Source organism: Serinus canaria, chromosome 14, assembly GCF_022539315.1.
Source record: "Serinus canaria isolate serCan28SL12 chromosome 14, serCan2020, whole genome shotgun sequence".
Taxonomy (NCBI): domain Eukaryota; kingdom Metazoa; phylum Chordata; class Aves; order Passeriformes; family Fringillidae; genus Serinus; species Serinus canaria.
The window spans coordinates 7,975,614-8,001,707 of record NC_066328.1 but is presented as its reverse complement, the minus strand read 5'-3'; the positions used below and the strand labels follow the sequence as shown (position 1 = coordinate 8,001,707).

Below are 26,094 nucleotides of genomic sequence, written 5' to 3'. Positions count from 1 at the left end.
TCAGGCCTTCCCAGGTGCAGACCTACTTCAGTGGATCAATTTTAATGCTGTTACTGCAAAGCAAAGAGTGAAATTATCACTAAATTGAATCTATCAAGTACTGCTCTTGATAGAGCAAATGTGGTTATGTGTTTTTGAGGTCACTGGGATCACATATGCTTATTTCTTCTTTCTACTTTTAATCAGGTCTTTAAACTGGAAAATTATAGATAAACTGATGAGACAAAAATGGCATCTTTCTTCTCTCCTTCCATATGTACATTACAGGCAGAAAGAATAAGAGTTGTATAAAGCCAAACCTGTTTAATCAGCACTTGGCTGTGGGCAGTTTCCCATTTCAGTAATATCCAGCTTCACAACACTGAGCACTTGCCCAGTGGCTTCCCAACTCAGTTGAGTGCATAGGTAGTTTTTGTTGTTTAAACACTGTACCGTTCAATGAATAATCTAATAAATACACCTAGACTTTAGTTGAGTTGTTTTCTCATTGGACAGATATATGATGTTTTAGTGGTTTAACAGAACTGGACTTCTACTGTAAGCCAGGATGAACTCTTTTGCAGTGCTATTCAAACAAAGCATCAGAAGTGTTAATCTGACCCTTCTAAAATTTATGGCAAACACTTCAGACAACCTCAAAGAACTTAATAAAAGAATTGCAGTTTTTTTCAGTTTCATTGACAAGAAAATGTTAATCTTTAATACTTGCAAACTAGAGTAATTTTGATACACACTGAGTAATCCAATGCAGACATAAGCTCACTTCTGTTCTTTCATCAGCTTACCTGTAATTTACAGTTGTGTTTCTGCAAGTTTGGATTGATTTCAAATTTAATTTTTTTTTTTTTTAGGCTCTGGAAATATGGGTTTAGGTGCAACAAAACCTTCTTTCTCTACTCTCATAATGAGGATAACATTACCTTACTTCATGGGACTTAAGCAAGAAGAAACTCTCCAAGCCCCAGAGCATTGCTGGGTGTATGCCGAGGAGCCTCTCCCAGCTCTGGGCCACACCTGCACTCTGACAGCCAAAGCCTGAGCCCATGCTGCCAGTTCTGCTGGTGACACTGGAGCACAGAGGGTCTTAAATGTCAGCAGAAGACATAAAAGGTTGTATCAACTACTTGACAAAAACATAGCACCAGCCAAAATATTCACATTTCCACAGTCTGTGACTACAACCATTACTACAGCAATTACATTCCTCTAGAAGTGCTCATTTTACACTCACAAATGCTCACTTTATACTGCATGACCTAACTTAAAATTGCATTTTCCAAGAGCATTATTCCTACTTTTGCCACATTCATTGATACTTGAAGCCAAATTTACACAGGTATTTAGGGACTTTGCAGTAATAATTGGTACTTTAGCAGGTAGCTCAACACCATCAAAGCAGGCATGGGAGTTGTCCTTCTATGCCATTAAGTACTTCTCCTGTATTTTTACATGTCTGTGTATCATAATCCATTCTGAAACAGATCTAACACATATGCTTGTGCAAAAATATTCTTTGCAAAGTAAATTTCACCACTGCAGAGGAGCTTTGAACCTCAGAATAAAATTCACTACTAAACTTAAGATTAAAAACATGTCTCTTTGTTAGATATGGACAATTGCAGAATATTCCCCAATGTAATTGTTCTGCACAGGGGCAAAAATGACCTTCTCCTTAAAACTGGATGGGCACTAAACCTAGGGGCAGCAAAGATTATTGTCAAGCTTATATCAGAGCTTCACACAGGACAGAGCCTCTGCAAGATCCCCAAAGGCTTCTCTACAAGACATTGTTATTCTGGTGTTTTCCCCAGACCTGGGCAGTAAAGCCATCCCAGAAGAATGGTTATAAACCAACTTTACAAAGCAATCTGCACTTCATGGTAACTGCTCTTTATCATTTTCCAATCAACACTAGTTGGCTTCTAATTGATTTTATATTATGTCCCTTACCAGAAGTAAGAATATTGTGTTTACTAGGGCAGCACAAAGAGGGCAGGCCTATTCTTACTGCTGTATTTAATGCTGCTGCTAATCATGGAGATTAGACTGAAACAATTACAACAGCTAATTAAAGAACAATGCGGTTTTTGGCATCTTTTCTCAGACAGCACTACTGGGAATTCCTAACTCAGGCAAAGCAGGGATAATTAAAAATCGAGCTCTGGTTTCCCCTGCACTGGCAGCTGGATCACGCTGATTAAACTGCAAATAAAACACATGAAACCAACACTTTGTAGTGTATCCAATTTCACTTAAAAGGGTCTTTAAACTGAATCATAAACAGAGAAACAGTGCACAACAAATTATTTAGCTGAAGCTGGATATATTCTGCACTGCAGTTGCTTCCCAGCTCGCTGTCTCTGGCACAGAGCATGGGACACTCATCAGTGCAGGGCCTGGTGAGCCACTTGAATCATCCATGGCCCTTCCAAAAGCAGCATTGCTCAAAACATCACACTAGAAGCCACTGAGCTCAATCAAATACCAGCATAAATATTTGGAAGACCCCTGTGGAAAATGCAGAATTGCACCCAGTGACACCTCAGGTCGTTACTGAAGAGTGAGACAGGGCTAAAACCCCTTCCAGTGACACTCTGGAGGGTGGAGGAGGTGCTGAAGAGCAGCTGGTTCATGACAGCTACAAGTTCAAGACAAGCTTGCAGAACTCTCAGTGGAATAAAGCCTTGTCCAAGATTATCTGGTGCTCTGCTGTAAGACACCATGGACATCAGAGCATCCCTTTGTCCTGCTCAGGTCTCAGCACCACCTGGGCTCAACATGCAGTGACCCAGAGACAGCTTAACTTTGTTACAATGATAATAAAAATAATAACCTTTACTCTTGGCTAGTGTTTGCCTGTATACTTTTGAGTCACACAAGAGCAGTAAGAAAACAAACAAACCCTAAGAATAAGACATGAAAGGTAATGCAAAAAATACCAAATTACTTGCCTTAAGCCTGTTTGGGTGTTTAAAAATCTGCCTGAAGGTTGTTACTGTGCTCTCTGGACAAGTACTTAGTGCTTTGGTGCTTTGTTAAATAACAAGGGGATCTTGTTAAAATTTTTTAGCTAATGCCAAGAAATTTTGTATTCATGCAGGTCTGTGGAGAAACATCAGTATTAACTCATTTTCACTAACTGGGCAAACCTCATATGAATTTGATACTGGTACAGCTCAGCTACACAGAGCCTGTAAACCAGCAAGAGCAGCACCTTCCTTCAAAAGCACAACTATTTTTAGCTTCATATATTAAGTAAATATATTTAACAGCAACAAATAATAATAACAAGCAGGGAGGTTGCACTTGGCACCTGCAATACTTGCACTAAAGCAAAGTACTTAAGGGACAGGGTGCTGATGCCAGCAGATGCAGAGGAAGGCATAGAACTAGAGGGAAGTTTTCTAAGACAAGGCCCTTTCAAGTTTTTGGTAAGCATTTGAGAGTTTGGGCTACAGGACAGAAAATCTGCTACTGAAAAGAATTAGAGACCAAAAGGGGAAATAAATTTTTTTTCTACCTACCTACATATGGTGCACAGATTACACAGCAGTCCTGCTTTAGCCACATGTCATGGGAACAGTTTGGAAGGCTGGCTCAGAGTTAATTAAGAATGAAATTATGCTAAAGGTCCTTGTGGAAAAAGCCCAGTTAGCACAGTGGTACTTCAGAGGAAACGCTCAGCTGCTCAAGAAACAACCAGCCTGGGCACAGAGGTGTTACAGACACTGGGCTGGCTTTTGTCAGGAAAACACCAGTGGGGAGTGTCTCCTGCAAGGCCTCCCTTGCCCTCTGCCACTAGGGAACTGGCCTGGTGCAGCTGGATCCTGCCATGCAGCTCGCTGCTGCCCCAGGGGCAGCTCCCTGTGCAGAGGCAGACAGGTACACAGTGAACAACCACAGCCCTGCCTCAGCTTAGTGTATGAGTTTGGTTGTGGTGGTACCAGTTGTGGGTTTCTCTGGGTCTGGATTGAAGGCACTTGAGACAGTAGTTCATGTTCAGACTCAGGTGTTTATTATTTCTTATCAGTCAAAGAAGTCTCATTATTTTGAGTTCAGCAGCTTTTCATTAGAAGGCACAAAATGGCCAACAATCTCTTGTTCCAAGGGCTTTTAAGACTAAACTGTCCAATTAAGAGCTGACCCCTAGATTCTTTTCCCTTTTACCCCAATAACTGATCCCACAGAGCCCTCAATGCAGACTTTTCTGCCCAATTACAAAATGCCACCCAAACCCATGGAGAAGAAGGAAGAAGCAGCATGAAGAAGAAACCCAGGATGACACCCTGTGCCCTCCATCTTGCTTCCATCCACAAGATACTAAAAATCCCAAGACTCTTGAAGTCTAGGAAACTTGAAGTCTAGGAAACTTTCTCCGTGACTGAGGGTCAAAGTCACTGCTCCCCTGGGGGTCAGGGCACCGCAGAGCAGACAGAGAAATATTCCTGGTGCCCTGGGTTTCCACATTTGGTGACATTTCAAAGCTCACAGAGGATTTTTAGAACCTAAACTCTGGAGACTTCCAAGATTCCACTGAAGCTTCTCATCTATTTCACCCCGAGTCAGCCTGAACTGCCACCTTTTATTCTCTTCATTATCTCAGACAGAGTAATTTTGGGATTCCCCTCCATTTCATTAACCTTATTTACCTAAGACAAACTTCATAAATAACTTTAGCAGCTTGGACTGCCTAGAAATCAATGCCAGCGAGTCATAAAAGACAACATCACCCTAACAAAGGGCTGCAAGGAGAAGTGGCTGCTGAACACCAGTAACAGGGGAGAAGAACCAAAAAAGCCAAATAAAGAAATTTAAGTGGCCTGGCTGGCAACTTGCAGTGTGGTCTTGAAGGTTTCTCCTCCACCTGATCAAAGAGTGACTGATAAGGACTGTGCTGATTCCTTTTTGTCCACTTTCTTGCTTAGATTCACATGTGCGTTATTACAGGGACATGAGATACTCTTTATTTTATGCTATTTGTTATTTCCTACTACTTTTGTTAGTCTCTGGTAACACATAAAATAAGTTTATACTGGAGAAGTAGCTTTCATATTTTTCTCTGAAATTACAAGTTTGTTCTCAATCCCTGAGATGATATCTTATGCTTAAATGAAATTTTGGCAAAGAAAAGCAAAGCACTTTACAGCTATCCTTCTCCATCTAGTACCATTATGTCTTTATATACCTGTGTAAAAGCAAGCTATGCAAATTTTCCTAAAAATAATGATGCTAGTGTAATTGTTCTTTCTAGGCTATGTTCCAAAACCTGTTTTAAACTTGAAAAAACCATGAAAGTGGGATAGCTGGGAAAAAAAATACTTTGTTTTTTATTTAATAATAAATGCTTGAAAGGATCACAGCATTTTATAAGGTCATATGTAACACCAGTTATGACACCACAGTAATGCATTATTCAGTGCCAGCAAGAATATAAATCCTTGTAATGTACATGGGTGAAATGTGGTTTAATTCTTATTATCCTTTGGCTTTGACTCAAAGTTCCTGCTGAGCATTATAATGTTTAGACGATGCAAATTCCCTGAGATGCTTTAATTAAAGCTGCAATGTAAGACACTGCCTCTGGCTGTTGGTCACAGTACCTGGCACTTCCATTTCCAGAGGTACCAGCCTGAGCTCAGGCCCCCAGTGAAATGGGCATTTCTGGTACTGCTCAGGCTGGGGCAGACTTTCTGTCTTGGCTACTGCATGGCTGAGGTTTAGCAGAAAAATATGACAACTGGGAGACTGAGAAAATAAAATTCCTGCTCCAATCTCTCCTTTTTTAACAAGGAATTTCTCTGGAGGGCTACGTGAATGTTTAAGAGCAGGAGTTTGCAGTACACATGCTACTTCTCAACAGCATTTCCACTGTGCTCCAAACACTGGTAAAGAAAAGACTTGTGGGATCCGTATTACCTGGTGACTGCCATAATTCTCTCCTGCTCAGCAGCAGGGCAAACCCCTGAGCCTGTAGGACCTCTCTGGTATGTGCATGCACAACACAGCACTGGGCTTAAGGAGTATCTTCTGCTCACCTTTTATGAAAATATCAAAAGACATGGTTTTGTTTTGAAGTGAAAAACCACCCCAGATCTCTAAACCCTACAACTGCCAAGAAAAGCTTTTCCTGCTCAGCTCCATGGGACTCTCACTCACAGGCAAGGACAGCTGGATGCCTTCAAGCACTCTGGCAAACACCCTTCAGCATTTTTAGGAATTTTACTCTGTCTTTGCACAGCATTGCACTCCTGTGATTGTGACCAGCCTAATGGATCCTTCTCTCCTATTGAATGCTGAAGCAGGCATTTTAAATGCAGTTGTTCACATTTGTTGACTGCAAGTGCACACATCCTGGAAATTCACCTCCTTTCAGCATCACTGCCAATAAATAATTTAAAAGCCTATTAAGACAGCAAAAGGCAACTCACTGAAATTATAAGCAAATATTTTTGCATCAGGGCCCAGACTTGGGGAAACACTTAAACAGCACCTTCAATCCAAAGCAAGTGAGCATTCACATTAATGCAACTGCCTGACTTGCAAGTCTTGTGTTTTACTGAGTAAGAGCTATTACTCAGCTCTGCAAATTACTTTCTCTTGTGGAAACATACAGTTATTCAAGATTTCAAAATATCTAGCAAAAACAACAGTTTCATAAGTAGAAAGACAAGTCTGATTTCAGCCTAAGTCCTATAATTTTGAATCTGGATAGAAAAAGCAAATAGTACTGACAGAATTTAGCCTCCACTGTATTTTTTCAGACATCAAAATACTTAAGTTATTCAGATACACACAATATCATAAAGGCAGACAATAATGGAAATAAGGACACCAAGAAAGTGTTCTACTGCAGGCAGCATATTTGCAAATATTACTGGAACAGAGTTAACTGCCACAGAGGGAACACAAGACATTAGGCATAAGGAATCTCAGTTTGAAAAACATTCAGAAAATGGGACACATCAAACTAAAAGTTAAATTCTAATTAAGAACATGAAACGTAGGAGGAAAAGCATATGCTGTCAGAGCCACAGCAGTTACATCAGGAGGTGACAAGGGAAGAAAATGTGAAGCGGAACAGGGACACTTAGAGAAACAAAAAAGCCTCTTTTGGGAACAGAGCATCTCTGCCAGACAGCACATGTGTCTGGCAGCACACCTTGGAAGACAGGCAAGCCCTGCTGACTCTCTATAGTTTGAATTTCCCAGGATGACCTTCCCCAGCTTCCCAATTCTGCATTTTCATGACCAGCAGAGATGATGGAAGTGAGGGGCAGGAGAGGGTTTGATGATCTCAATGAAAATTTAAATTACCAGCTGGGACACCACTGGTCTTTGACTGACTGCAATGCCCACTCTCCCACTCAACAAATGGATGAATGCCATTTTCTGAATTATGCCAATATTTGGATTGGTGTTGGATGGAGCACAGAGGCTCAGACAGCTGTTTCAGGAGCATTTGCAGGGAAATTATGCTTTTGAAAATACACAACCTATTCCTGGAGTTGAACAGATTAGCTGAAGATGTAGGACTGTCTACTGTGGAAAGTCATTTAAGCTAAAACAGAGCAAGAATTCACCTTGGACCAACAATTTTTGATTAACTTCCTTTGCTGGCAAGCTTAGTGTAAACTAGGCACCATGCCAAAGCCTCCCAATTCACTCTGGAGCAAATGCAATTTGAAATGCTGCTCTCATCTTTTAACAGCATGGACTTCAGGGTGAATTTTCAGGTAATGGTCAGAAGTGGCACAGACCTATGGATCACACTACTGCCAGTCACAATACTGGCACTTTGTGTAACAATAAATCAAACCAGGTCTTTACTAACGTCCTTTACTGCACAGTAAAGGAACAGCTCCCAGACTGGTGTGTGCATCGTGGTCTGCAAGGAAAAATTGCTTTTTTTAAGCTGGAACCACAATTCACCAAAACTGCCGAAGTTTAGTACAAGCTGGAACAGTGGGAAATTTATATTAAATATATTTTAAAATATAGTAATACCCAGACACAATCCCTAAATGTCTTTAACATGAATGAGATCTGCACATCCCTGGACTCACAGGCACCACACCAGCTCCACCAACTCTGCAGAAGCTGCTTGGTGTTAGGCTGTGACTTTGGACATCCTACAGACCACTGTCCACTCTCTGGCACCACAAGAAACAGATACATGCCAGAAACCTGTTTGTCACAGCTATGGAGGCCAGTCACTTCATCAAATCTGCAGCTACTCACACACACATCTCCTGTACACAGCTCCTCATGGTCACTACTGCTGAGCATGAACCCTGACAAGAGCTTCATTTGAGCTTTAGCTTCTCTGAAACTTTTGGGCTTTCCAAGTCAATCAGTTTGCCTCAGGCCAGCTGGAGCCATGCTGGGATTTGCAGCCTTCCTGCAGGAAAGCCAGAGGAGCTCTACCCAGCAAACATGCACCCACTGAAACCACACAGACCTCCCCAGCTGCAACTGGGGCAGCTCCTCCTGCACAGCACCACCTGCATCTGTCAGGGACCTTTTATTTAGCTCAGCATTTTTATTTAATTTCCTTATGAATGGCCAAGCTTTTGTGTGCTAAATCTCCCACACAAACACCAATTCACTGACAGGAGCAGCGCTGGCACATCATCAGCACTTTCTGTGCCAGGCTACCCAACCACCACAGGACCAGGAGAGCCAGAAAGGAACTCCTGCACTGGGTGGCACAAGAAATCTGGAGCAGGGACCTGTGCATGTTTAAACTTAGGCTCCACAGCAGAACTTAAAGACGAGATAAAAAAACATTAACAGTTTTATGTGTGTCAGTTTTGAAAGGCTGGGCTATAAACACAAAGCTATTCAACAAGAGAAAACAATGAGTGTGAAGAATGTCAGTCTGATGCCTAAAATAAAAAGGTAATGACCCCCATTCGCACAACATTTCTTGTTTTCATAGGCAAAGGAACAGCCAGCACACCTTGAGAAAAGGTTACCAAAAGGCTGACTTGGCGCCTCATTTGTTATTTAAAGTGTCTTTTGCTTTTTTGCCCTTAAAAAACCAACAAACCAGCTATTAGCCAAGGCTAACAGCTTGACCTTTGTAAGACACTACGTTCAGCAAGCAAGCACGGTGATAACAGCGCCAACACAAGTTCAAAGCTGAGCTGCCAGAGACGCGCTCTGTAAGCAGCGATCAAACATCGCTTGTTTCCTGCTTACTAAGAAACCAAACGCTGTTGAAGACCACAACCAAATTAGCATCTAGATAATTTGTAAATAATTAACTTAGTGTCATTTTATAGACACTAACTGCTTGCTCTTCTAATCTCATTATTTAATTATCAGCATTTATTGAAAATATTTTGTTTGCTGTACGTAAATGCAAACATCAGAAGACAGTCAAAAGCAATTAGAAACGTAGGTAACATTTACTACATAAGATAAAGCACAATTAAATGCTAAAATACACAGGAACAAAGAAATAATAATAATAATTCTTTCTGGTTCCTGTGGAGTCATGGAATGACATGTATAATAAATTGTATTATCCATAAGCAGCAAGATGAAAACTATTTCAGGTTTACAAATGTTTTAAAACCTTTCTTGGAAGCTCCACTTCAAGCTTGGCCTTACAAATTACTAGCCCATTACCAAAGGCAGCCCCTGGCACTTGCTATCTAACAGAAGCCACCACCACAGGCTCCCCCAGTTTTAAAACTGCTGATTTTTTCCTCCAGTTGAGGAGCACATTTGAAGTAGAAAAACAGTCCTGCAAGAAGGGGCAGGGGACTGACCTGTCCTGCAAGGAACAGCATGGCTTGCACTCTCCAAAGTCTCAGTGCCACTTGTGGGGCACAGGGCAGTGTGGCCAGGACACCCTGGGCTGTGGTCACAGAGGGGTTGTGTGGTCCCAGCCCAAGGAGAGGGCTCCTCTCTGGGGCAGAAGAAACCCTGGCAGGGTGGTGTGATTGATTTTGTTTTGCTCTGAGGATACAAGCAATGCTTTGGCTGTGAATGCCAAACACCAGAGGCACACTCTGGCTCTGCCCCAGGCTGTGCTGGTGTGAGAGGCACGACTCTCACAACCTCGGTATTTTTGCTGCGTGACAGATTTTGCTAATCCTGTTCTGAGGCTGACAGCTCTCTACACACACACAATGCACTGAGCTCAGGCAGTAATGCAGGCTCTGGCTGGAGCTTTGAAAGGCAAGCCTCAAATTCAGATGCTCTGTCAATTACTGGACACAGCTTCCAAGAGCTCCTACAGCCTTATCTAATGCCTGGCTTGCTGTGGCTGGAAATACAAGTGATAGAGAAGGGCAAGGCTGCCTGTGTGACTGGAGGGGATGGTTCACAGCCAGGGCTGTCCCTGTCATCACAACTGGGATGCCACAAAAAGGTGCTGAAGGGGAGGGGGAGTAGCTGGTGCATGTGTGACATGCCATTTCCACTGCAAAAATCACCTGTTTGGCCTGGGCCAGCACAAGATTTTCAGTCATGGAAAGGACACTGAACCGCACATTTCCCACCATTTTTTTGTTTCTTTTTCCTAAAGAGGAAATACAGGGAATATTTCAAGTAACCAAAGATTATTAGCTTCCATCCTTAATTTCCCATGGAAACATGTTTTCTGAAAAATTTTATCACTTCCACAATTGTCCAGCGAGCAGCTTTGGGAGTGAAAACTGCCTCAGCATCATCATCAACTGTGGCAATAAACACTGCTGTAAGGCAAAACAAACATTTGTGTCTTTTTCTTTTAAATCTTACTTTGGCCTCAGCACTACAGCCCATCCAGTTGCAGTCATTTTCCCAGTCAGAAGCCAGAACACAGGAGAAGGTAACACAGAGCTCGGTATCTCTGTGGGATTTCCCAGCTACTGATAGACTTTTACTGGGCCTACAGCCCAGTTAATTCCTCCTTGAGTGATACTCGGGAGCTCTAACAGTGAGCCAGTCTCCAGAGACTGCACAGCCACCTCAACAGAGCTGTAAAACAAGGCAGAGGAGGAGGAGGAGGAAGGTGAATGTGAAAAATGCCAGTGTGATCTGTGCAACAGCCCAGGCAGGTGAGCAAAAGAATCTTCCACAGAACTCATCCCACTCCTGTGCACTGGGAGCAAGAGCTCCAGGAGTGGGTTCTCCCTGTCCTGGGAGCTCCAGAACTCAAGGCAGGGGCAATTACAGGCACAGACACAAGTCCTAGAGTGGGACATGAAGTGGGCACAGCCACTTCAAAGCTGCCCTGCTACAAAATTACTGTAACTAGATCTGGAAACTGCTGCATGTAAAACACAGCTGTGCACATCTATATTTATCCAATTATTATCTGATTGTTTGGAAGACATTCCTGGTGCATTTTTATTTTCTGTGCTGCACTTCTCCATCCCAATAATGGAATTAACACTTTAAATCACTTTGCTATGCAAAATCTATTTATGCCACTGAGGTCTATTCCCAGCATAACCTGAGGAAAATTGCAGGAGTTGGGGGGGGGTGGGGGAAGCAGCATCACAAAAGCCTTTTCAGTTGTGTTCAGCTGTAGCTATTACAGAAAATGAAATAAAACACAAACAGACCCCACGTTTCAGTATCATTTCAAACCAACCCCAGAGTAAAATGCATCTTAGATAGCCTTCAAGAAAGGCTGTGCAGAAAACACCCCACAGAGGGTAACATGAACCAGGTCACCAGCACAGAGCTTTCTGTCCTGCCTGCTGCACAACCTTCACCCTGGCAAGTCAACCCACACCTTCCTCAGTGCTCACTGGGTGCTTGTGACTCAGCAGGCTCTGCAGTGTCAGCCTAGCAGGGGATGAAGGGGACCCACCCAGCACACGAGTGGAAAATAACAGGGGAGTTCTTGTTTTGATGTTCTGACAGCAAGTGATATGCAGGGAAAAGGAATCAGCACTAAAATCCTTTACAACCTTCACATCAACATTGCAACTGTCACAAATAAATTTTGTATTTGCCATCAGTGAGATATGAAGTATTTATTTCTTTCTAGTTATATTTATCAGAACAACTTCTACATTTGTTCCACTCAAAGAATGAAACAGATACCCAAGCATTTAATTAGTCTCCAAATATTTTTGTTAGTACAACTGTCTATTTGTTATGAGCAAAGATGTGCCTTAGAGCTTCATTTAAGCAATTAGCCAGACCTGATACTATCACATATTCATATTTTATGTTTTATTTCCAAAACCACTATTCTGAAAAAAATCATGATTTTTCCTGTTCTGTGATGTCATTTGAAGTGCAGGGTGTAACAGCACAGAATGCTCTACAGTGCAGCAGAAACAGCATCAGAATGACACATTTGGTTCTGAGAGAAACTGATTATAATTAATAATTACAATTAATTATAATTTAGATACTTTATAATTTGTATATCTTCCCTTTTGCCAATCTGCCCTATACAATAGAAACAGGCAAGCACAGAACCCAATTTTCTTTCCTTCACCAAGCTTAGCTGTTGCTGCTAAGCATTTTGAATGCAGTACAAATTAAATGGGTACTGCTGGGAAATATCACAATTTCCCTAATTTTTTAAAATCATACCTTGGAAGCATAAGGCTTTGGTAGGTGGACTGCTAAAAATACTCATAATTAAAGACAACTGCATGAGAACACCTCATGTTCCTGAAGCTTCATCACACTTGAATGGGCTTAGGGACAATTAAAGTTTGCCCATTTAAAGAAAAGACAAGTGTGTTTTATCAAATAAGCACACAGAAGGGGCAGACAAGCCACTGGACAGCTCAGGAATGCTTTTGGGAACAAAAAGAAATCCAACCCAGAGCTGACATGCAGAGAATACAAGCTGTAGTTCAGGCTTAATTAAATAAGAGCAGGGATGCATAGCAAGCTGTGGCTGCAGAGTTCAGGTAAGAGTAGAAAATACCCTCCTGTCCATCACAGAAATTTCCTTCTGCATGTGCTGGCTCTGGGAACTTTGCCCAGGCTGCAGCTCTCACAGAGGAGATTTCATTCTCAGCCCTGTCCATGGGACAGCTTTTACAATCTCCAAGCAGACTGAACACATGCTGAAAATATCAAACAGCCTGCAAAGAACAAGAGAAAGGAATTACATTATTACAAGCACCCAGGTCACTGTGAGCTGACAGGTGCTTTTTTTCCTTACATAAATTAGAAAGCTTTATGCAAGCCTTTTTTTTTTTTTTTTACTTGATTTTTAAAAGAGGTTTCATATAAAGTTCAAGCTTCCCAGCATTGGAAGAAGGTTGTACTTCCCAGTTTGTTCACAGTGGGCAAGTTCAAAGCCTTTAAGAGCTTCCATTCTGTGTCCATGGCTGAATCCCATACAAGGATTGTAGGTACAAAAGTTACACAGTGTGTGTAGGAGAATTTAAAACCTCCCAAAATACTGAATGAGATTGTACCTCAGTATCTTCAGTGCAAATAATACCCAGTTGATGCTGCAGGCAATTTTCCACCTGTACCCAAAAGGGACACACTCAGCAGATACATTTGAAGATGTATTCCCCTTAAAATACCTAAACCTTTCCTGTGTGATTGCACAATGAGGACATTTCTAGCCCCTGTGTTTCTGGGCTTATCTTTGCCAAAATCAGTGTATCTGATTATTAGAGAACAGCAGCTCAGCAATTTGATTGCAGTGGATGCTTCTATGGGGACTGCTTTATGAAGATTTCAGAGGGAAGCTCATGAATTCTACTTGTATTTTCATGCTCCTCAGCAGGAAGAAAAACATGCTGTTTCCTCTTCACTTTGACAGCTGAGTGCAAAATCTTCAATTACTGTGTGCATAGTCACCACCAGAAATTGCAGAATTTTCCCCAGCAGACATGTCCCCTTAGACAGGTCAGCTCTTTACTTGCCTTGGCACATCATGAACTGGCATAGATCCCTCCTCAGCCCCCAAACTAATGCTTTGGAAGAAAAATATTTATCTGCATTTCTGAAAAGCAATTACCCTGGAAGTTTCCTTTATCTTCACAACAGGATTTTACTAAAGACTCCATGCTTGTGGTGTTACCCATCACAATTATCTTGTCACAAAAACTGCAAGATATTTTTTTCCTACAGGCTCCAAGCTTCCTGGATTAATGGGATTTTTTCACTAATATTTACTTAAACTGAAAAAAAAATCCCCAGGTTTCTAACAGATGAGGTAACACTAAAACTCAAAGTAGTTCCAAGAGACACAAAACCAACCACATCCCAGCCAGCCACGAGGATACACATCTGCCTGCTGCAGGCTTAGCCCAGCACCCTCAGAGAGCAGCTCCCACTGGGCACAGCCAGGCTGAGGCCAGCACAGGGCAAGGTTCACTCACACAGGTGAGGGCAGAGGTAAGAGCTGCCACAACTGCACTGATTATCATCCCTCTGCTGCACAGAGCCCTTTCCCTCTGCCAGGTACGACATTCCATGCTCCTGTACCAGCCAGCCTTGCAGGGAACAGGCACAAAGCCCCAGCTTTGGAAGGACAGCAACGACCACCCCTGTAACCCAAAGACAGTCACAAACTCCACTGCTCCAAGGGAATGGAAACCAGCCCAAAATGTATCTCTGGGCTACCTGCTGCTAAAGCTGTCCCATTTGGCTCCTGCTATTGCTGTGAAATGGAGGATGGGAAGTGCAAAATGGAAACAGCCACAATCTCATTAATGGAGATAACTTCTGAAATCAGGAGAAAAGGAATCACAAACAGTCACAGCTGCTTCAGATGTAAGGTATAAACATCTAAGCTGGTGAAAACAGCTTTCATTCTCTTTTTGTTTGCTTCATCCCAGAGTTTGCTCAGTTTCTCTTTGTGTCATAGTGCAGGCAAACAAGCCTGAGCCCTCCAAAAGAATCCCGAGGTGACCTTATCAAACACCTCAGGGGTATCTGGATTTGGCATTAGCCCACAGTGAGATTTAGAGATAGGAAATGGGAGGCTTGTTTTTAAATGTTTTTTTTTTTTTCCAATTAAGACCAAGTTTCTGGGTTTTACCCTGGATGAGAATCATCTGCAACACGCTGCAAATAAATCTGCCACTCCCTTGAACATCAATGATTAAATAGTTGTTAATCTGTTGCACCAAATTTATAAATTACGTGATTCAAGCTTTTTACACCCCATTTAACATGAGAAAAGCTAAAGAATAGTTGTTTGTGAGCTATATAATCACACTTGGGGAAAAGACAATGAAACCAGGAAGAATAGAAACTTACCTGACTGTATCAAGTTGTGACACACTGTCCCAGCACAGGTAGGTATAAGTGAATCACACTGATCCCCACTATACTATTTGATAACTACAAGAAGTGTGATTTGGCTGGTCCAATTTGAACAAACTGCTTTGATAAGCCTCCAAAAGAGAGAACATGAGGGAATTGTGCTTCTTTTTCTTGGAAAAATATCAGGGAGAACACTTGCTTAGCTCTCAAGTCAATACTTCCCTCTCTTCATTTGCACACAAACCAAAATATGTCTTTATATGAGAGTCCAAAGAGATCTGCTGAAGCTGAGCACACTGGAAGAGTACCCACTCTCTCTTCAGAAGGCCACTTGCAGTCATACCTGTGAAATTTTCAACAGCTGCATGGCTGATTGAAAGACCAGGGAAAGGAGGGGAAATTATATGAAAAATTCATGAGAAGGCCTCCAGAACACAGCATGGGTTGGAAATGTCAACATTCAAAATACCAACCAAACCAAGGCGAGACAGGAAACCAGAAGGCAGTGGAGAAAAACTCTCAAATGAGCTGATTCATGCCAAGATTGTGCAGAAAACCACCCAGCAGAGAAGCTGCTCACCAGCCTACTCAAATGAATGCAGTGCAATGCTCTGCTCCCATCTGCCCCCAAAGAAAAAGAGGAGGATAAAGCATGCAGGAAACTTCTGCAAATGTGGAGACTCTTTACTAACCATAGGAGCTAACATCCTGTTCAAGTCTGTAAAACATTAAAGCTGCTGATGTTATTCTTCTCAAAGTGCTTTTTCACAGCAGAGAAAACAGACACTTGCAGCTAAGACTGCTAATTTCTTAGTAAGGATGTAAACCATCAGCTTCCACTGTTAATCTGAATGTTTTTGACCACTTCAGGTAAAGAGAAACACATCCCTAGAAACCAAAGTTGCACCCTGACCTTCAGCTGAGAAGGTTCTCCAGATGTACTTCTGCCTCTCCCTCCCCACTCCAGGACACCTTCTGCTCTCAGCTCCTGCATGTAAGCAGCCCCCAGTTTACAACACTTTGGGACACAACTGCATTGCCTGTAAGAAGTTTTGACTCTCATCTATTTCAACATCAGAAGAAATCAGATTTCTACAGAAAATAGCTTCAGAAGCAAATGTGGCTTTCAGTAACACTGACAGAAATACTAATACATAAGAGGATATACTTAATTTCTACCTTTATTATTAATTAAATAATGCATCTCTGCCTTCCCTGACCACAAAAATATTAAGGTCCCTTGAAAATACAGAAACTTTGGGACTGGCAGTCTTGCTGGAAGCCTTAGCAAGGAGCTAATGGGCCAGCAGAGGGAATGCCATGCAGGTCAGAAAGGATGCAGGCTGGCAGGGCAGGGTAAAGAGCAGGTCTATTGGGGCTGAAGGCACCCCCTCAGCCATAATTCATAGCAGCTGGAGCATTCCACCAGCTGGAGCTGATGATCTTGCCACTTCCTTCTCCTCCAAATGGAAAGTCCTCTTGCTCATATTCACATGTGCATTCTCCCCTAGCACCTTCACTAACACAAACTTGTTCTTACACTATTTCAAGTCAGTAATATTGTAAGTCTTCATTATTACTGTATATTTCTAGTTTAACAGCATGCACAGATGTGTAATAAAGTACATACAACTGTGTTTTGATACCACTTTCTAATGCCACTGTGTTTAACAAATTCTGTGTGATCCTCCCTTGCCAGTTCTGACTCACAAGGACTTGGCTCTGAAGTGAGGTCCATAAAATAGATGTAGTAGGCTTGTTGAAACAAATAACAAAACAGTCAAAAGCTTTCTCAGAGAAAGGCCAGCAGAAGACAAAGGTAGAAATATTTATGCAGTCAGTCAGGGGCATTGGAAATGTGTTCTGAATAAACACTGATCTTCAGTATGCAAGTTCCATAGCCCTTGCTGTCTCCCAAAGATCAGCAAGAATGGAAATCAATGATGCTGCCTTGTTAGAAAACACAAATCAAAGCATCAGTGACTTTGTAAAATCCCTTCTGTCACTTTGACCTTCTGGTGGCAGGCAGCTCCACAGATTCATTACCTTTCATTGTAATGTCTAAAGAAAAAATCAGCAGCACAAGTGTTTGAGAGCAACACCAGCAGCAAGAATTGGAAAAAGGCTGGGAAGCAGAATACACTAAAATAAATGAGAACACCATAAACGGATGCTCACTCTGCCTTGAGGACTGTGTCCTCTCTTCCAACACATCCAAGTCAATTCTGCTGCTGCCCAGCTTCACACCAGGTCCTTTCTCACCACCTGCACCTGCTGCTTCCTCTCAGGAAGCTGCTTCTCTCCTTGCCAGTCAGTCCTGTCAGGAGCTACTGCTACACCTGCCCCCTCTCCAGGGACACCCCCAGCAGTAAACACCACAAAGCTGGTGGGCAACACCAGCCCAGCCCTCTCCTTCAGAGAATCTCTTGTCAGAAAGAAGTGGGGTTGGGGGTGGTACTAACCTGAGTCTCCAAGCTGGTGTAGGGACTAGGAGGTTCAATCTACAAAGAGAGCAGACAGAAACAGCCATTACTCTGCAATAGTGGAAAAGAAGGTGTTCTGAGCTGTTATTGGTCCAAAGTGATATCAGGAACAAACACACCTGTTTGAAGAAGGATGCAGGATTATTTTTTTATTTTAAGGTTTACCACTTTTCCACACATCTGGAAATCACACAGAACTTACAGAATCTCTACACTATTTGGATGAGCAAAAAATGTTGCAGCAACAGGAATATACCAGAGGGCCATGTGCAGGCCCTCACATCTTTGATTTGATGCTCTTTTACAATTCCTCGATTACAGCTGACTGGTTTGAGATCAGACTAATATTTGACTGGTGCTCCTGTCATTTCAAGGCATTAAGACCTTTACAGAAAGTTGATCAAGACTTGATGGTGAAAGGGTTGGCCATATCCTTGGCAAAATTTTTCTTCTCAACAGCTGCAGTTAGCTGTGGTTATTTTGTTTTCCATTACATTACTTCCTAATTAAAGCTTCTCTCCAGTTCTGCACATTATGATACAAGTGCACTGTACATTTTTTGCAGTTGGCACCTTCCTTGGTGTCAAAATCTGAACTCTTAGCTTAGCCTGGCCAGAGGATTCAAACCTCATTAAAGAACTGCTAAACACAAAAGCACAAAATCATCTATTTAGCCTGTTAATTAAAAGGTTAGCAAGAGATAACATCCCTGTAGGAAACTCCATCATTAGTGTTCTGGGATTAGCACTCAAGCAAAATCTTTAAAAGCACATCCTTTAAAGTATAAGGAACATTTATAACCTCAGTGCTGCTGGTCCAGGTATTACTCTGCAAGGTCTTGCTCTCCACATCCTGTTTAATGGGAAAGCCTAACAGAGCAGAACCAGGTCAATGGTGCTCCTTTAAACCCATCACATCTGTCTCAATTAGACACTTTAAGTTTAGAAAATTCTTGTCTATCAGATTATCAGGCTCCTGAGACTAATTTTGAATTTGGAGCCATTGTGATTCTCACTTTGGCTAAATCACAGAACAGAATGGGGGAAAAAAAAAGTGGGCTTCCTCCAAAAAACTACATATTCATTTTACTTTTAATTATGCCTATAAAGCAGCTTTTAACAATCAGTATAAATATACTAAAGAAAAAACAAGCTATCAACCCAGGAAAAAAACTTAAAGGAGGAAATTAGCCTTGAAAGCCTTGACACACCTTTCCTCCACTCAGCAAGCCATGGGTCAGGCAGCACAGTGTGCACAGGTGAAAAAGGCCATGATTGCCTCTGTCACACTGCTCAGAACAGGCTGATGAAAGGCTACATTTAACACCAGAGCACCATTATGACACAGATGTAGTAGATATTATCTGACAACTGGCCAAATGACCCCAAGAGTGGAAGGAAACTGAGAAACCTCAATGAAATTCAAATATCATGTCATCAGCTAAGCCAGAGGAGGAAAGAAATCATCTGAAGGTGAGCCATGAGGTGAGAGGACTCTTGTCCTTGGACTGCCTTACTCTAAAACAAATGATGGCAACACTCACATCGACTCAGCTGGGATAAACTCATCCATTTTGCAGCTGGACTCTAAAGCAATGCTAGTTTGGTCACAACACTGTCCTCCATTGTGCCACTCACATTTGTATCATAACAGGAGGATCACAACACTAGCAGGTGTGTGGGGCAGCCAGAATACAAAGTGTGTTTAAATACAAAAAGCAAAATGCTGCTGTAACAAAGCACAGCTCAGCTGCACAGGCTCCCCTTTGGGAGATCATCTGGATTTTCTCAGTCGGTGCCAATTTGACTACAGACAAAAGCTTTTTCAACATGCACTGTTCACTTCCAAATGACAATATTTCCATAACAGGAAGTAGCTACTGTATGTATAAAACATCCTGGAAAGATCAGGGGATTCCTGTAAGAGATAAGGCTTCAGACTATTTAGAAGCTAGACAAACTCAGTCCAATATTTCCTGAACAGAACGGATTTCTTATGTTAATTACTAATTTCCAAAGCTTCCTGGCCAATGAAAGCTGTAAATATAAACCAGGTTTTGAATGGCATTATTTCACCGTGCCTGTGATCTACAGTTTTTCCTGTTTATTTCCCCCCATTTGGCTGTGGTGAGTGGTATTCACTTGTGCAGTCACCATTGTGCAGCATTGCAAGGGGGATTGTTTTGCTCCATCATTCGAACAAACACTCAAATGTCACATTCACTTACAAATTATCTGAGGAAAAAAACCCGGAAGCTTGACTTTTATGGGCAAAAGTATGAACAACCCAGGTTAACTCCTTGCCCAGCTCACACTTTTTTGCACAATTGCTAGAGTTGGTGATGGAGAAAAACCCAGACCTTTCTCCCAACTGCAGTTCAATGTACAACATTGCTGCCTCTCAGCCTGCACTCCACTGACTGTGGAACAAAGGGACGTGGCTGGGCTGTCTCTGGATTCCCCCTCTGCCCTCACAGAGGTGTTTTCTTTTATCCTGTTCCCAGCTGCCCACTCCACCTGTGCAGTTACAGGTACACTCAGGACAGCTCTTGGAGCCAGCCTGAGGGTCCCCAAAACACAACTGCAGAGAATACATCCCAACTTGCCTCTTGAAGCAAGAAAATGATAAGGAATAATAAGGAAATTGAGGAATAATAAGGAATAAGGAAACTGAGGAGGATGGAGAGGGTGGGAGGACATAAATACAGTCAAATTTGATTTTCAACAGCAAAAGATAGTTTTAAAATTCAAACCCAAAGTCAGAAAGACTTTCACTCCTATTGCAGGAAGAGGCATGTTCTTAAAATCATCTGCCTATCACTAGTGCCAAATAAATGCCATATTTTGTAAATCCCAGAGCTCTCCTCCAGCTCCTGTGCATGGCCTGATGACCATGTGCCCAGGAATAGCCCACATGTGAGGGATGAGCCCACACACTTTTTTTAAAGATACAACCTCTTTGCTTTGTCCAACCTGCCTGCCCTCATTGATTATAAATTGCTAATAAAAGGCAAGAGAGAAAATTATCACACAGAAGCACTCAGGAAAAAGAAGCAGAATAACTGACACCATTCCAGGCAAAGTTTTGGTTGGTCTGTGTATGTTCCACTTTAATTCTAGCAGGTTTCAGCAGCCTGACACAGAACCACAAGAGCTGTGATAACTGAACCCCAGGGACAACAGCAATCATCCCATCTGAAATTTCAGACTGCCATTTTTCAAGTGCTGTGAATCATTAATCTCCAGTGCTTGTGATCAAATGAAATCTGTAGTGGGATTGGAGTGTAAACATTATGACAGTGCTGTATAAACAGCCTGACACATTGATCACCTCTAAGGACTGATCAGGGTAAGACTCTGTTTACCATTGAAAGGTGACACTGAGAACAGCAACTCAGCTCTGGGGTTTGACACTGAGAACAGCAACTCAGCTCTGGCCACCGTGTCTTTCTTCATGGGTTAATGTCTCATTCCCATAAAGGAAACAGACATCTCTTCAAATACTTTGCAACTTTTCCAAAACAAAACTAAAGGATAGGAAGGGTTGGAAGAACTGAGGTACAGACAAATAAACCAAATATTCCAAAGTCACATGGGAAATATGAGAGAAACCTGCAAAGTCTAGGGCCTTGACCACAAGACATGCCTCTCCCCCATGCCACAAAAGATGTTTTTCCAGCAGTTTCAAGAGACACCAGGTTTGACTGTGGTGACTCCATCTTCTAATCACACATGACCTCAGCCTGACTGCAGGAGAGCCCAGGGCACAGACTCCAAGTGCTGCTGGCTGCACTGGACCTGTTCCTGCAGCCAAACCTCCTGCTCACTGCCCCTCCCATCTCTTCTGGACTGCTCACCTTTGGTGCCAGTGCAGCTCTGTTCAGCTTTGGTGAGTGAGGCAGAAACTTCAAAGGACTTTTTTACACTTGATGAGCAATTTTCACTCATTTCTAGTCACTCCTGTCAATCCCTGGAGGCAGCATGGATCTGTGTATGGCTTGGCACAAGGCAACAGCCCCCAGCAGCAGCACCAGTCACAGGTGCTCTCACCCCAGAACCTGCACTGCAGCAGGTTTTCCAGGTTTTGTGCAGCTGGACCCTGAGAGACACAGGAGAACTGACTTGTAAAGTTCTTTTTCAGTTTTATTGATTTGTTCTATGTCACTTTACAACTGAATCAGTTCTTTCAGTCAGCTCATGCCACTAGGCAAAGAGAGCTGTGCTGGTGCAGGAGAGGTGGCCAGCAAAGGCAGGAGCAGGAGGATACTAAGGAAGAACCAGCAGTTAGGACAGGATAAGAAGGCAAGTGGCAGTAACAAATGCCTGCACCAACACCAAACACTTCTTCCTCTGAGACCACAGGTTCAGACAAAAATACATTGTATTTTCACCTAAAAGTGACATATCACATGTTCTCTCCAATTGCTCTGCAGCCTGCAAGGCAGGACCATGGAACAGGAGCTCCCTGCGTGGGCAGTGCTGTTTGTACAATTTGCAGTTGAGGATTACAGCTATCCCAGGGCACTGTCACACTGTCTCTTCTGCTGACTCATTTTATGATCCAGAGGTTTGTTAGCCTGCCAGCCTGTGGTTTTTATCCTACACTTGAATGTGGCTCAAAACCTTTGTACATTCACAGAAACAAAAAGCAAAACAAAACAACAGGATTTGGAGGGACTGCCTGGAGTGCCATTTCCCTGAGCTTCTGCCACCTCTCCACTAGTGAGGGGAGCACAAGTCAGGTAACCTCCCACACACCCTGAGGATGGTGGTGACACCGGTACCCTGGAGCAGCAGCCAGGGCACCAAGGCATGGAGTTTCCCTGCAGACACGTCCCTGCACTGAAACCCAGCCTCTAATTACAGGAAGTGTTCAGTAACCTTAATTGTAACCCTTAGCTACAAGTCACATTAACAGCTGCCTCTGCACCACCAGCTATCTCACATGCTGACTTATTTGGGGAAGAGTGACTTCCCAGCAGTGCCAGTCCTGGGGCATGAGCTGCAGGGCAAGGTACAGGAAACCCTGCAGTCACCCAGAAAAAGGTCTGGCAAAGCTGACTTTCATCACATTGCCCACCATCAGAAGCTGCACCAATGTCTGCAAAGAGTGAGCATTTCCAGGGTGGTCTGAGTGGCAGTGCAGTGAGAAGATGTGGATGTGGTACAACCCCAGTCAGAGGTGCTGGGTGGTCCTGCAGCTCCTGTGAGCTCTCAGGCCACCGGAGTGTGCAGAGGCTGCTCCAAACCACCAAGCTGTCCTTGCTGCCAACAGCCTCACTGGTGCACAGCTTAACCAACCTGCTCTTCAGTAGCAACATGAGCCCACGTGGCTTCTGCCAGCCCTTAATTTTGACAAATGAACTGTTTGTGTGGCCAAATTGCAGAACTGATCCTAACTAAACACAAACCGCTGGGTGAAGATGTATTCACCCAAGATCATTTTCTCAACTCATTTGCTGAGAAGCTGCAAAGAATGGAAGGACATCTTAATCCAGGACACCCACCAAAATTTAAGATGCAGATCAGCTCTATAAAAGTACTGCCTTGGGCAACACCCCTGAGTATAAAATATAGGCTCTAGACATTCACAACTTCCACACATACAGGGCTACCGCCCCACCACCTCTCCTCCCTGTCTATCCCAACTCTGGATATTTTGCCACCAGAAACAACTGCAGCCTTTAATAGCTGATGGCTTTGGTACAAACTGTTCTAATCCTTGGCTAGTAAAATAAATCTGTATAGCTCCTTCAAAGCCAAAAATCTGAGGGTCTGTGTCTTCTCCCAAATGAACAACCACATGCTTATCCAGCAGTGGAAGAGCAGATCAGTCAAATCTAAGACCTGCTAGTTCCTTGCTTTTCAGTAAAGATAAAACTGTTCTCTTGTCTGCAGGAGTTGTACTATGTAAATGACTGTAGTCATTTACAGAACCTAAACTGCAGCAGCACCTACTACTCCTTAGCTTACAGTCAGTGCCCAGAAATAGCCCAGAACTCCCTAATACCTCCATAAAAACCATTACCCAAAATAAATCCATACCATCTTACTGAACATTTAAGCCACTCACTGAATCTTCTGTCTATTACTGTTCCAGTTACAAATGAAGCTGGAATTATTCCTATCTTCAGTGTCTTTTACCACCTGAAAAGTATCTGCTGCAGCCAGCTGAGCACAGACCTGTGAACATAGTCAGGGCCAGCAACTGCAGCACACTGATAGCAGCAGGAGCTTCCCCAGTGTCTGTAAAATATGCCTGGCCACTGAGATGCTGCTGTCCCAGCACTGCTCTGACATTCTGAATATGTCAGCTCCCCAGGCCAGACGTGCTGTCTCACAGGTACAAGTGACAGACTGTTAATGTTTTCACTTATTAACTCCAGGCACACTTATCTTTCAGCCCTGACACCTCAACACAGCACAGCTGCTCCAACACCACTTTCCAAATCTGTGCTTAAGAATGATACATCTGACCAGCTCACAGCAAGGGTCAACTGTCCTGCTTTCCTTAATAATTTATTAAGAGCTGGCAGGAGCCACAGCTTTGCTGCACTGTTCAGTTGCTCTAACAAACTGCACGGTTGGTTTCAGGTGGCAAACGAATTTCAGCATGAAATGCAAATGTGTAAAAAGACAAGGAACACTAATCTAATGGATCAATAGAAGTGGGTTGCTTAGAGATGGCAAAGTGCACCGGATGCTGCTGACAAAGATCTTTGTCCCCATGCCCCAGCTCATCTCTGAAAGCCCCACACGCCCTCGCTGCTGCGAACCACAGCTCCATGCCCACATCCCCAGCAGGTGCTGCTTTGGAACCTCCAAGAGGGCACCCCAGGAGGTACTGCCTGGGTTTGATTTTGAGTGTAATTACACTCATGGGTGTGGGTTATTTGTAGTTCTAGTGATGGAAAGGAAAAAAAATAAAAGAAAAAACAACACATGTCCTTATGCAACATTTTAATAGAGCTGGAGGAGTCTGTATTTATAGAGTAACCAAGTGTCTTAAACAGCTATCTAAAAAAGCACATGGAAGGAGACACTAATTCCCTTGAGAGTCTAAGCATTGCACTTATAGAGGAAAAAATGTCCTGTCTGACAACCATTCCAGTCATCATCTGTTATGAGAACAATCTGCCTGAATATTATCTGACAGAGGACAAGATGTAAAAAAATCAGCAAGAAGACCCTGACCAAATTTAAAGATCAGGCTCATTTGAAGTTTCCAGACAAGTAAATTAACCAGAAGCAAATTAAAGCCTGCACAGTAAGGAACGTGTTCCAAAGTTAAAGGAGCAGCTGAAGAGAACAGGGCAGGGCCAGTTTCAAAGCTGAGGGGGGCTGTGAACCAAAATCAGCCAGTCAGCACAAGGGCTGCATGCTGCACTTGGAGCTATCGCAGGTAATCGAGCTGGAAATCCACATCAAAGCACTTGGAAAAGAGAGAGACACGGTGGTGGGCCAGCTTAAGTGGTGCTGGCACAACCCCAATAACAACAACAACAAGAAAACACATTTTCACCAGATTTGGCACTGCACACAGAAAAAGACACCCCTGCAGTCTCTGTTCTCAAAGCAGAGGAAAGCATGGCTGTTCAGTGACAGCCACACTGGGAGTCACCAAACACTGCTGTGAGCAGCAGCTCCAGGTCTGAGCCCTCCTGAGCCACCCAGGGCCCTCCCTGAGAGGGGCACAGCCTGGCAGAGCTGGGGTCCTGCCCTGAGCCTTTCCATCCTGCTATTCTCATGAAAAGGATCTTTCAAAAGAATAAACTGAGGACACCAAGAGGCTGGGAACACAGCCCTGGGTCTTTCTTGAGGGAAAGGGAAAGGCAAGGGAAAATCAGCTTTAAGAAAATCCAGCTAAAAATCTTGAGGGTAAGAGAACGAGAAGCAGCCCACATAGCTTCATACAGAATAAAGCCTGCCAGACAAATTTAATTGCTTTATTTGTTCTTTGATAGAGTTAGAGATCAGTGGATGAAAGGAACACAGAGGAGGTCATATTTCCTGGATTTCAGGACAGCACATGTGTCTCACGAAATCCTAATTGAAAAATTAATTCAAAAAGACTTGGGAAGGGGCAAGAACAGCACTGGAATTGAAAACTGGCTGCAGGACTGTAAACAAATGATAATGATAAATGGCACTGTATTGAGCTGAGGGGAGGTCATATTGAACAAATTCATTAATGACCTGGAACGAGGATTAAAGAGCACGCCAACAAAATCTGATGATTGCATTAAAGCTCGATTGTGTCTGACGGGTGCGAGGCTGCTGGAAGGTGAAGGGGACACGTCCAGCACCAGGATCCTGCTCCCAGATCCTTGGCAGGCAGGGCTGGCATGCTCCAGCCACAGCAGCCTGTCATCCATCACCCTCACCCTGAGCTCACAGCACTGCACATCTCCTTC

The 26,094-nt window shown here is 43.1% G+C and overlaps 1 protein-coding gene across 4 annotated transcripts in view; it reads right to left on the bottom strand.

Annotated features, from left to right (window-relative positions):
• The window catches only part of XYLT1 (xylosyltransferase 1), a 176,735-nt gene that overhangs the window by 114,919 nt on the left and 35,722 nt on the right, over positions 1-26,094 (bottom strand). For 2 of the 4 annotated variants that reach the window (XM_050980046.1, XM_050980047.1), the window contains exon 2: positions 17,661-17,699. The exons of the other annotated variants lie outside the window; for them this stretch is intronic. In XM_050980046.1, the coding sequence (XP_050836003.1) occupies positions 17,661-17,699 (39 nt within the window). The remainder of the gene's footprint in view (positions 1-17,660; positions 17,700-26,094) is intronic. 4 annotated transcript variants of the gene reach the window in all.